The following is a 12,372-nucleotide window of genomic DNA, read 5'->3' as shown; positions in this document are numbered from 1 at the left end:
TTCAATAAGATACTGCAGTAATAGTTCACTCTTACTCATTAGAAATTCACCTCAGGAAAGCAACTAAGTGTGTCTTTGTTCTCATGGATCAGAATCCTATTTTCTATCATTTTAAAGCTATATACGTGTTCCTGTGGATGCATAAATTGCTTTGAGGTTTTTTTCTTAATTTCCTTCTTTAACAATCCAGTCCAACCATTGTGAAATTTTTCTTAGTTGTCTTCATTTAAGGCATTTACTTCCTCTGTATGTGACAAGTGACACTTAACCTTGAGGAATGTTAAAATGTCCCCAATGAGAACGTGTTGGTGACACTGTGATATATCAAGCGCGTGGTTTGTGACGGCATCTGCTATTACGTAACCGTGGGCTGTAATTATTCAGATGCAATGTCAGCGGATGTATGAACTTGGGAGTGCAGCGCGACGATGCTAAAGGCAGTGCCCAAAGAAAATCAAATCTTCCTCTTGCATCTTGCTTGTTAGCTCTTGAGGCAGCTATGGTGCCTTGCAGTGTAATGTTTACGCAGCAGTTGAGGTGTGAAATTTCCCGCCGTGGTGACATCCTAATCCATTTTGGCAGGGCTGTGCCAAGAGTCAAGAGCGTGAGCATGTGCAGACCTGTTTGGTGGAACTGAGGGGACCCAAAGGAAAAGGTAAAGAGATTGCAGAGGAAAGGGGAGCTTTCCTTGAGCTTGCAACCTTGCTGTTTCAGTTCAGAGTTCAGTATTTGAAGCACTGATGGAGCAGGGGGAGCAGCAAGTTCCTGTGGAGCCGCTTTCTGCGAGTAGTGTAAAAAATGGTGGTATATTTGTACTGTGGACCATGACCACCAGCCCTGGTCACCTGCTGACAAAAAGAACAAAGCAAAGCTACAGTCTTCTGAGTGCAGGAAACTTTCACTCTTAAGTTTTCAGTTCTACCCTGTGGGCTTTCTTGAAGTGAACTGTTTCTCATGTGCTGGGTGAACATAGAAGGTTGCGTCTGAAGTCTCTGCGCACACTTTAACCATGTGTTGTAGCGAGCCGAGGGTGCTGTCGAAGCTGGCAAAAATGTAAGATGGCTTCTGTGAAGTGCTCTACGCAAAGTAGGAGGTATCTGATTAAAAAATGCTGTTTTGTAATAGAAGACAAGGTTAATGTTCAATCTCTTTAGCATAAAGTGCATTGTTTAAGTAGTGTTTCTTTCTGTAGTCATTTCCTTGGCATTGTTATTGTACCTGGCCTTGTTTTGTGCATTAAGCTGTTAATATAGTTCAATTTTACAATTATACTAGCCCCTTCCTGTCTTTTAAAGAAAGTAAGAAGTTCTTCCCAAGTATTTCCAATCATGCATTGGTTACTTTCTGTTGTTACCATGCCTGTGGACCAGGTCACGTTCATTCAAAGACTACTGATCTTAAATCTGAGAAGGCCGTACTGTTGTTTAGTAGTGTCTTTTAAAGTTTGAAACCTTTACTTGAGCTGCAGTTAAATAGCCTGCATGTTTCATTTTTGCCACAGTTAACATTTTAAACCTTTGGTCAGGGGAGAGCCAGAAGGCACTGGCCCACTGGGATGTTGTGAGCTTGGGGGAGATCCGTGATTGAGACAGATCCTTTTTCCTTGGGGCAGGGTTGTCAAGGTTCTTACGGTGGTTTTCCAAGCATCAGTTTTGGAGTCCCAGAATTCACCCAGTCTCGACCCAGCTCTCTGTAGTTGAGATTAGGGTGTTTTTGGACCACCTCCAATTACTTTTTTCCTCAGGCTTGTTCCTATTTCTGTTTTTCTTATCCACTGGTAGGTATGAGTAGACTGTAGTTTTCAGTCCACCTAAATCCGCAGATCTGACATACTTGGAAATTGGTAAGGATTGCTTGAGGAAAGGCAAAGGAAAACTAGTGCCGTCTGAGTTTGATGTTAGGGCTGATAAATTGCAGATTTGACAAATCTAAAGCGAGAGCTGTAGGCTGTGCTAGCAACTGGTGTGGTGCGATGAGAATTGGGAGTGTGGAGTGAAGCAGCAGGGGCTGAGCATCCACGCTGGGCGTGCTTTGCAGGCTTTGCTTTGGTTAGCTCTAGCCTGGTGGCGTGGACTAACCATCCATTAGGTGTGCTCCAGGAACACGTCTTCCCATTCAGTTTTATCCATGAGGAATCCAGTTTGCATGCTCTGAAACCCCTCCACAGCGTGAACTGCACTGGAGTGTGAGGTAATGTGCTCCCCATGAACCAAAACGCGCATGTAGATGCACTTGTAGAAGGTTACTGGCAGGTGGGTCTGCACAAAAGGTCAGTGCTAAGACCCGTCCTTGGCAAAAGAGACCAGATAAGCCATTAGTGACAGTAAAATTAAAAAAGAGAGGTGGGATAAAGGGACTGAGGGAGATAAAAAGCCAAATACATAGCTTGATCAAAGTTGTGGCTTGCCAATAAATTAGTCATCCAGTTTGCTGGTGGCATGGTTGTGGGTGTAGAAGTGTATTGCAGTATTAAGAGCAGATAGGATTTTGATCTCAGCAATTTAGGGAGGTCGGAAATAGATTTATATGGGTGATGTAAACCTAAATATGAATAACTGATTCAGCAGACTTAATACTGTGCAGGCTACGGGGGGAAACAATTATGGTGTTTGTCAAAATGATTGAGATAAACATAAAGGCATGCTATTAATTTTAGATGTATGGAGATAAGGCTCAATATATGCAGTTTTGCAAGGAGAGCGATAGCCTAGACATGGAGGAGAGGGTATTTTAGTCAACCATGAAATACCTGTTTAGCTGATCTGTAGCTTAAGCAAGTATAACTGGCCAAGTTACATTTTGACAGCCAGCTGTTAGCACCATCGTATTCTGAGCTGGCAGCCATACATTTTTACTGATGAACAAACACACCAGCTTTTCAGGTAAGTGCAGATACTCATACCCTGAAGTAAATACACAGCAGAAGAGGGAAAAGATAGGAAAATGAGTATTGTATTGTGATATCCATGTTGCAAACACGTGTAACAATACTGCATGACCCAGAGTGCATACTTGTGATAACATTTGTCTTTTTTATACTTTTAATGCTAGGTCTACCCTGAATTACAAATCACCAATGTTGTCGAAGCCAACCAGCCTGTTACGATCCAGAACTGGTGCAAGAGGGGATGGAAGCAGTGCAACGGTCACCCGCATATTGTGGTTCCCTACAGGTGTTTGGGTGAGTGACTTGAGTTTCAGTCTGTTTTTTCCTGCTCTTTGGTGTTTCCGTCTCTTCATGAAAAAAATAGAGAATATACATAAATATCTTTTACATCTCTGTATTATCTCCTCTGAGATGGATTTTGTCCAATTGGTCAGTTCTTTGGAATGGCATTAACTAGAGAGAAAATACCCCTGCTCTTCCAGATACTATTGTCATGAGTGACTGCAAACCAGGCTTCTGCTTATTCCCTTGATTTTTGTCATTATCTGTTCTCTCCCCTCTTTTCCTCCCATATAGACATGCATATGTGAGCCCAGTTTACAGGTTTTTGCTTATAAGCTATCTATCTTTTCCCAAAATAAATACTTTTTTTTTTCCCCCATTATTTTTTTAATATCTAGTACTTGGTCTCTTACTGTGAAAGACAATAGGAATCTCTTTTAATTGAAAGCAAGTAAAAGCTAGATTATAAAGTCCTCTGTTTCTTTCTGCAACTTTATTTTTGTAGCAGTTGCTTGGTATTCTCTTCTGTGTCCTTGGTGCTTTGAACCGATTCACCAATTTAAAAGGGAGGTTCAGTCCATTTTTTTCTTTTTGTTAACCTTTACTTCTCTGTTAGCTTTCTGTCAGCATTCAGAAAACAGAATCATATTTATTTGTTGTTTTTATTAACATTCTAGGCACAACGTTTTCTCGAGATTATTCCATAAGCTATTTAAATATGTTGCTTTGCCAGTGCCATTTGAATTGTGATAAATTGGCTGCCTAGTTCCATTTTTAAATGCTGGAATTCAAAGTTGGAACTTTTTCTACTAAGCCAGGGCAGCTAAAAATGTTGTGTGGAAAGCAACTCAGGCCAGTTATTCCAGGAAATAAATAGTGAAATAAATCCAGAAAATGTGCAGTCTTTCTAGAATTTTTGTTCATTTGTGTAGAATAGGTAAAGCACATGGCACGCTCTGCCTGATGTCCAGGCAGTGAGTGTGCCAACTTAGGAAACATAGGACTGCAGAGTAACTAACAAGCATGCTACCACTATGGTCAAAGGTGCCAAAACAGCAGGTGGGCAAAATCTATACTAAGAAGTATCAGGGAAATTTTATTGTCCAGTAAAGTTTCTAGATCTGATGTTTGTTTATATGGATATGAAATAGGTGTTTCTAGACCCACAGTATATAGTTGCTGATGCTACTGCAGGTAAGAATGACTAGTTTATTCTGACCAAAAGTGTTGAAGAAGAACCCAAATTCAAGACTTGGGGAGGGGGGCGGGGGGAAGGACCTGCCTCTAGTAATATGAATCCTGACTGTGGGAAGGGAACTACTGCTTTTTGTGTGTTTCCCAGACTTCTATGTGAGTTGAGTTGGTCACTTCCACCAAAAGTTTGAATGCTAAAAGGGACATGCTCTTCTGTCTATTTCTTGCTGTGTGTTTTCTTTAGTTTTCCACAGTCAAGATAAAAACATCAGCTTGTAGTGTCAATATGCTTGTAGAGCCAGATATGCAATTTATTAGAGGTGGGGCAGAACTGCAGTCTCACCTAGCTTCATCATGATATATTTGATCAGATTCCATGTGAGTCCGCTTGCGCTAATTAGAGATGTGACAGAAGAATATCAGACTAGTGGAAATATAAAAACTGATTTTTATTATTTATTGTGTTGTCATCGTAAGCAAAGTTCTGAATTATGATCAGGGAACTGTTATGCTCAAGACTCTCTCTACTTAAGTGGATTTGGTCGGTGCCCTGGAGAACTTACAACCTAATTTAAGATAAAAGACAATGTCATCATGAGAGCAAATGAATATAAATTGGCCATGAATAAATTTAATCTGGAAATTATAAGGAGGTTTCTGCAAGAGTGAGGAGCTCCAACAGTCTTCTGGTAAAAGGAATAAGAAGTCTAGTAATTTAGAAGGAAGCTCATAAATTTATGAACAGGATTATATGCAGTTCCCTGCAGGAGTGAGAAACTGGACTTGGACTTTTAAGGTGTGTTTCCCGAGTTGCGGTTTTGAATGAAAAATTATCAGAAGTTGAATGTCTGCTATCTTAGGCAGCAAGGTAGGCTTTGCTTGCTGGAGGCAAGAATTTTCAAGACATTTAAGCACCTCATGCCCATTTATGCTTTGCCCTTAGCTCCTATTTTATATTTTAAAATCCCCCCATATGCTATTTTTTATCTGATTTCCTTGTAATTGGGGCTTATGCAGTTGTGTCTGCCTGCATGCCTGCGTTTGTGTTTGTCATCCTTCTCCTATGCTACCATTCATCTTTTGACCCTGACTGGAATAAAACTAATAGAAACAAAAGCCTTAGATACTGATGTTCCCAAGAGTTGACTGTGAGAAGAGTGACCATATAATTATTTCCACTTCTGGAAAAATGGTGAATGTGGCCATTATCTGTCATTTTTCCATCAACCAGCCCTCTGCGTGTTGTGTGTTGTTGAAGTTGGACTTTATTGCATATGGTGAAAGTGCATCAGAGGAGGAGGCTGGAGGAGTGGGTCATTTTCCCACATGGGAGGCTGGGAGTACAGACCATCATGGGAAGTCGGGCTTGCTTAGTACCCAGCAGCTTGGTGTTCATCTATTGCTAGCAGCCCACGTCCTCTCCTGTTGGCTTGCTGCCTTCATAGTGGTGAAGCTGGTCAAAAGATGAACAGATCCTCTGAAATGAGGGGAAGTCTTGAAGGGGAAAAAAAAAAAGTAGTTTAGCATTTTTAACAAAGACTGTTCATTTACTTTTCCTGTTGGACAGTTACCCTTTTAATTTATCACTTTGATTTTTCTGTAGTCTAAAAGTTGTGGTCAAATACTTTGAATACTCTTGCTGCCTTGTACATCAAGGGGGTAGACTGGAGGCAGGGAGTTGATTGAATTCAGTCTGTCTTATGGCTTTGATGACAGATTATCTTTTTTAATAATTTTATGCAATATCATAGGTTTGGGGTTTTTTTTTTGGTAACTAATCTTGTAGCTTGCACAAACAGCTCAGTGTGAGGATACTGATTTTATTAATTATCACCATAAGCAGTACTATGTCTGTCTTGGAATACTTTTTCCTAAATCTTATTTGTTACAGAGTTAAGGATTCCTGAGAGCTTTTTTTTTTCTTTATCTCCTGCTAACACTTCTTCAATGTTAAAAGATTTTTTTTTTTTTAAAAAGTTGGATCTTGCCTGTCAGCTCTGCATGTTCCTCCCCTATCCTTGGTGTGGTAGCTGCTAGTGTGCAATTTCTGAAGTCAGGCACTGGCAGTGCCCATTCCTCAGTAATTTTAGTGCAAGTAGACCCTTGATGTAGACCACCATTAAATCCATTGACTCTGGTAAGAATTAAGATGCCAAAAGAAAGTTTGGCAGTGGGCAGCTGATTGCAGGGTTAAGTCTTGCAGATTTTACTTTGCTGTGAGAATCACTTTCAGTATCTTGAGTCAGCTTATAGTTTCTTCCATCTTGACATTTGTTTTCCACAGAGGTGAGAAACAGTGAGTGACAGAAATGTATCTGCTTTCAGGCCAGAGCATCTTCACAGTCCATTGGCGTCCCAGTCTTCAGCCGAGGCTTTCCGAGATGTGTAGAGAGCATATCGCTACAGCACTTGGCTGCTCCATTAGTTTTTTCTGAGACTCGTGCATGATGGTAGTTACTGCAGCTATTTGTAGCAGTATACTTTAGTAATATTGATCAGATTTATTAGATTACACAGCTTGATATTTTCTTTTCTTAAGCGGATGCAACTAAAGCATAAAAGCAATAATTTAAATAAGGCAAAATGAAAGCCCCATATTTGAGTCAGCCATGTGTCTTTGCAGTGACCACATAAATATGCCCCCTAAAAATGTTCTAATTGAACCCACAGAAGAAAAGCATTACCGGTTTAATTTAATTTTAAGATATTGTGTCTGTGTACAGAGCTTTGCGATGTTCTCATAACTGCAAGCTTTGAGAAAACGTTCTCGTGTAATAAATCTGATTTAGTGATGTATTCCTTGCATGCTTCCAGGGACAGAGGGGATTACTGTACAGTTTCAGTTCATTGAAGAAGAGAAACTTCTTGTGAAAAGAAAATTGTTCAGTAAATTTTAGTTGCCTCTCTGAACACACTGAAGGCATTTGTCTTAAAACTATCTTTATTTTTATCTTCCTGCTTTTAGAAAATGACATCTTCCAGGGTATGCTTATTATGGCTTGAAGCTCTGTTAGCCACCTTATGACAGAAATAGGAATCTAGGTGGATATTTAAGTGTCTTGAATGATGGTGTCAGACTGCTGTCTTCAAGAGGAAAAAAATCTGGGATTTGAAGGGGTTTTTTTCAGTAATACAAAGATTAAAGGGTTAAATTATGCTATTTGAATGAGGAATGTGCTGCTTGACATAAAGCCACAAATGCGTTTTCAGTGCTCAGGCAAAGATGATGAGCCATGAGATGTGCTGGCGGAGGAGTAAAGATCTGCAGTGCTTCCTTGGCACGGTGTCGGGTGTGCGTGCTGCCATCTTCACACCTGCAGCATGCAAAAAGCAGGTGCTTTTAAGACCGAGTCCTCCAAAATGGTGACAGTGAGCTTGCTGTGGGACATGGGCTGCAGGGTTTCATCAGGCAGTGCCAAGAAGCCCATGATTTTCCCTTCATTTGATGAAAACCGTTCTTGATAAGTACCCTGGCCGCAAACCTGGCCTTGTTAATATTGGATGGAGATCTGCCACTGGCTGCAGCAGGAGGGCAGGATTTCTGCCTGTGTTGGGGCAGCGTGGGCAATAAGCAGTTCTGGTTTGCTCTCTCCTCTCTTCGCTTCTTGCCGGAGGAAAAACAGCTGGCGAATCTGTGCAGTGTAGGCTGTGAAATGAGGTAATTCACTCTGTGTTCCTGGCTGGCAGCGGGAGCGGGCATCCTTGTCCCAGTGCCATGATTCTTTGAATACCTTGGATAAATGTATGCCTATACTTTTCTGAATAGATGACATTTCATTTACTGTTGGTGAAATACACCCCAGCCTAGCTGCTCATTGTGCACCGTAGCCCTGGAGGGAGGGGAGAAGCTAAACTATGCAGATGTTCATGGATCGATCTGTGGGCATGGCAGACACATAACTGCGAGGTGGGGTAAAGGGGAATTCCCAGGGCATTGATTAACTGCGCTGCATAAAGTGCTTGCTGGCATACTCACACGTGACTCTGTTTTGTTATCCCATTAATGTATACTGCTAAGCACTATATTCAGGTAGTGTTTGAAGGATCCAGATGTATTGGAATATCATTATGTATGTAGCCCCCATCAATCAAAACGTGATTACTTGCAATCGTTTGTTCGTAAACAAGTGGATTAGGTTATATGACAAATATATTTTGCTGTTTGGTTATGTAGTGAAAAGCTGGGTTCTGTTTCTGGTTTTAACAAAAACATCTTTGAAAATATTTATTAACTTGTCATGCTTTATTACTCTAACAGCTTGTAAAGTTAACCACTTGCTGATGTCAGAAGAAAAGGCGTACTCAAGTTTTTGATATGCATGCCTAGCCAATTATACCAAAGAAAACACCAAGGTTATGCCTGGAATGAATCATTTAAATAGAGATATATGTAATTGACAGTTCTTTTCGTTCATCTGGTAGTTTACTTGCAATTTTAACTGTGGGATTTTTTCACACAAGCATGTGAAATGCCTGTTTATTTCTGCTACATGGCAGTACTTGCTATTTTTTTTTCTTTTTCCTCTCGGCTCACTGTCTAGTGCACCTATTTCTGACTGCAATGGCAAAGCTTCTCTTCTGGATACTTTGGAAGCACTTTCCACTGGCTTTTCCATGCAGTGCCTGATTAACAGAGTGACATTAAATAATTGTCTTGGAGTTTTCCTGTCCCTGCTAGTTTAGCTGTCTGCCTCCAGCTTGCCTCAGTCTCCACTCAGCCATGAGTGATGCAGACAAGCCTCACACCACACTCTTTTCCTAAAATAAAAAAATGCACTTAGTTTCAGCCTACACAACTACATCATGTCTAGTTTTTCTGACAGCACTAGCTGACAGGAAGGAGAGGATCTCCAAAAAGACTGACAATCTGAATTGCTTAGTGGGGAGACCACGGGTAGAGAAATCCTAGGCGCAATGAAGGGTGCAGCTCTTCATTGGGAGAACTATTTCATCTCTCTTCTTTGCTCCCTCATAGACAATATTTTTGCCTACTAGTGGTATTTTTGGTATAGTGCTGGCAGGCGGATGAGAAAGCCCTGCCTGCATAGGCTAGGCACGTTTTTTTGTGAAACTGCAAGCACTGCAGGGATAACGAGGTGTCCTAATGCACTGGCTTCCTTCCACCTGCAGCAAAGCCTTGACAGGTGCTCCCTAGCCAGGTCCCTGCCCAGGTCCAAAACTGTGCTTGGCTGCACACTGGCAGCCCCTTCAGCGTTGTGCCGGGGGTCAGAGTTTTCTCCTATTTCTGCATCCTTGCAGCTGAGCTAATTGCGGCAAGCTTGTAAGGGCTCAATTTGTCAAGTGTGTTCTTAAGTGTGCTTCTGTGCAGCGGTGTAATTAAGAGCATGCCTTGACATGCTTCATTGAATAAAAATTATTTTCTGTATATACCTGAACTCTGTGGGCCCGAGTTTTATGGTCAGCTTCCGTAATAGAGAAGAAAGTGGCTGCTAAGCATCAGTTGGGTTACTGATCATTTGTACAAACAATAACAAGTTTATCTTCTTATTATAACTCTAAGCAGCTGTATTGCCTCGTGGTTTATAACTGTGTCTTTCTAAGTATTTTCTTCGCAGAGTAGGAGTGTATAAACTGTTAAAGTGTCCTTTGGTGTGTTTCAGGGGACAAAACATCATCAGCTGGAGGAAGAGGTGGGGAGTGGGCAGAGAAATCCTGAATGAGATCGCCCACCAGTAGCACGAAAACTTCCTCAGGCAGTCACTGATCTGTTTCTGGAGGCTTCCACCTCCTCACTTGAGCCAAACATTGGTTCAGCTGTTGGTTTAGCCAAATCCTAGCTGAAGGCGTGGAAACCTTGAAGTGAAGACATAAAGCAAAATTAGCACTATGGTGGTGACCAGAATGTGCCTTTAGATATGACTAAGAGTAAATATAAAACATCTTATTTTTGTATAATAAGCCCAGAAGAAATAGGTCTGAACTTGTGTGTTCCTGTGCATTTTTAGGGTGTACATATCTTTTACTTGTGTGGTGACTGCAGTAAGGTTTTAATATGAAAAGGATTTGTGGAACAGGTCAAAACACAAAAACTTTTTGAAATCTTGAACATAACAGCTCTGCAGATCTACTCCTAAAGCAGTAAAATAATTCCTTATAGGTAAACACTGAAAATGAGGGGCTTATTTGTCTCTTTACAATGGACAAAGGAAACCAGAACGGGTGGTGTATACACTTCTGGAATAGCTCACAGGAAGCAGTCACTGACACGTGAAAGTCTTCTTCATAGCTATCTATTAAAGACAACATTACAAATTGCAGTAAATACTGTTTCTATTTTTTTTTTTTTTTAAATGTTTAGGAGCTCAAAAAGATAAATCAGTTGTCTGCTTGAATAACCAATCCTAGCTGGACTAAGTTTTCTGTCTCTTGTAACTCTGTCCAGGCTATCTGAGTGTGTCAGGGATTAAAAGGAGCATGTTCTTGCTTTTTTTTGCAGTGCTTCATATAAAATGAGTTAACCATAAAAAGTAGTGCTGGAAGAGTATTAGTAAGGTTAAAAAGAGCTCAAAAATTAGGAAAGGGCGAAGCTAAGGTGGCTTCCTGACCATAGTTTGACCCTTCCTGTGCAAAAGGGGTACCAGGGCGGCTGCAATTGTGGGGCAGCCCCCTCTGCCTGCCCTGCCCCGCTGTGTACACCTGAATGAGCTATTCGGTGTGTTCTTCTGACCTCCTGGCTCGGCCTCTCCCACAGCCTTAGTTACTGCTCGCCGCTCAAATCCTGCCTGAAGACAAAACTAATTTTCCTCTCAGAAGTTTCTCTAACCTTACCCAAGCACTTTGGAGATGCAAGTTTAGTTTCATAAAGGTCATGAGGTGAGGAGTGTCATCCCTAGTTTGTAGTTGGAAGGCTGGAGGAAAGCTGGGGAGAAGTGTCGAAACTAAAAGTATCTGTTGATAGTTGGGCTCCAAATGGTAGAGTGCTTGAAACAGCACGTATGTGTATGTGTGCATATGTATGCGTGCACACAAGGATTCTTTATGAAGCATATAGGTATATTGGGTTTTGATACGTGTGTGCATTCACACACGCACACAACCTGTGAGTAATGCATGAAGCCACGGCATAAGTTTCATAGCTTGTTCACTGTACGCATCCAGCTTTTGGAACAGACAAACCAGGAACTTGTCATCCGAGCATCTTTGTAGTGCCACAGAGCTGATTCACGCTTTTTTTTTGGTGTTTCCTTTGACATACAGTATTTAATTTTGCAATGGGAGAGTTCTGCTAATGTGTGTTGTTTGCTTAGCCTTTTAGGAAGGAGAGATGGGGAGAGGGAGAGAAAGGAAATGTAAATCTTACCACATGTCATTAAATTGATTTGCATATGAGCATCTTCCCACAGATTTCTATTACCTAACTGAAAGCAGTGGTAAGATCTCATCCTAAATACATTCTGCTCTCAGAGGAGGATTGAATGTTGCCAACATTTGATGCAGTTGTTAACTGCAAAGGCAGAGTCAGTGATGGGAATCACTGGATATTTCTAAAAGGTGCTACGGAAAATCCTGGAAATGCATTTCAGTAAGCCTGTTTTGGGGTGGTGGTGGTGCTTTTTTGAAGTGCTGAACACCTAGGAATATTGGACTTGTCATTGAGTACAACACTGAGGAAGAGACTCTTTCAGTTTTTTTTTAAAGGAGTAGGTAGGCAAATGGATAGTGTGTCTACTTTGATTTTTCAAAAGAAATTTAACAAGGTCCATTACCAGAAGCTATTAAAGAAATTAATCTACCATGGAATAGAAGAGAAAACTCTTATGTGGCAAAATAAGAGGAAAGATAAAAAAAGGCAGGAATTAATGGTCCATCCTCAAGGTGGAGAAAGGTCACCAGTAGAATCTCAAGGGATCAGTTCTTGTGCCTGTGACATTCAAAATATTTGTGATTTGGAAAAGAGGGTAAATCGTGAGGTGACCCATTTGATGATGACACTAAGTTATTCAGGGTAGAATTAATAAAAGCAAACTATGAAGAATTTCAGATGGTTC

The 12,372-nt window shown here is 41.0% G+C and overlaps 1 protein-coding gene across 4 annotated transcripts in view; it reads left to right on the top strand.

Annotated features, from left to right (window-relative positions):
• APP (amyloid beta precursor protein) overlaps positions 1-12,372 on the top strand; it is a 230,920-nt gene that overhangs the window by 74,870 nt on the left and 143,678 nt on the right. For all 4 annotated transcript variants that reach the window (XM_075516873.1, XM_075516867.1, XM_075516857.1 and 1 more), the window contains exon 3: positions 3,052-3,181. In XM_075516873.1, the coding sequence (XP_075372988.1) occupies positions 3,052-3,181 (130 nt within the window). The remainder of the gene's footprint in view (positions 1-3,051; positions 3,182-12,372) is intronic.

Source organism: Mycteria americana, chromosome 1 (genome assembly GCF_035582795.1).
Source record: "Mycteria americana isolate JAX WOST 10 ecotype Jacksonville Zoo and Gardens chromosome 1, USCA_MyAme_1.0, whole genome shotgun sequence".
Lineage (NCBI taxonomy): Eukaryota > Metazoa > Chordata > Aves > Ciconiiformes > Ciconiidae > Mycteria > Mycteria americana.
Note: the sequence above shows the minus strand (reverse complement) of the source record. Positions and strands in the feature narration are given on the sequence as shown.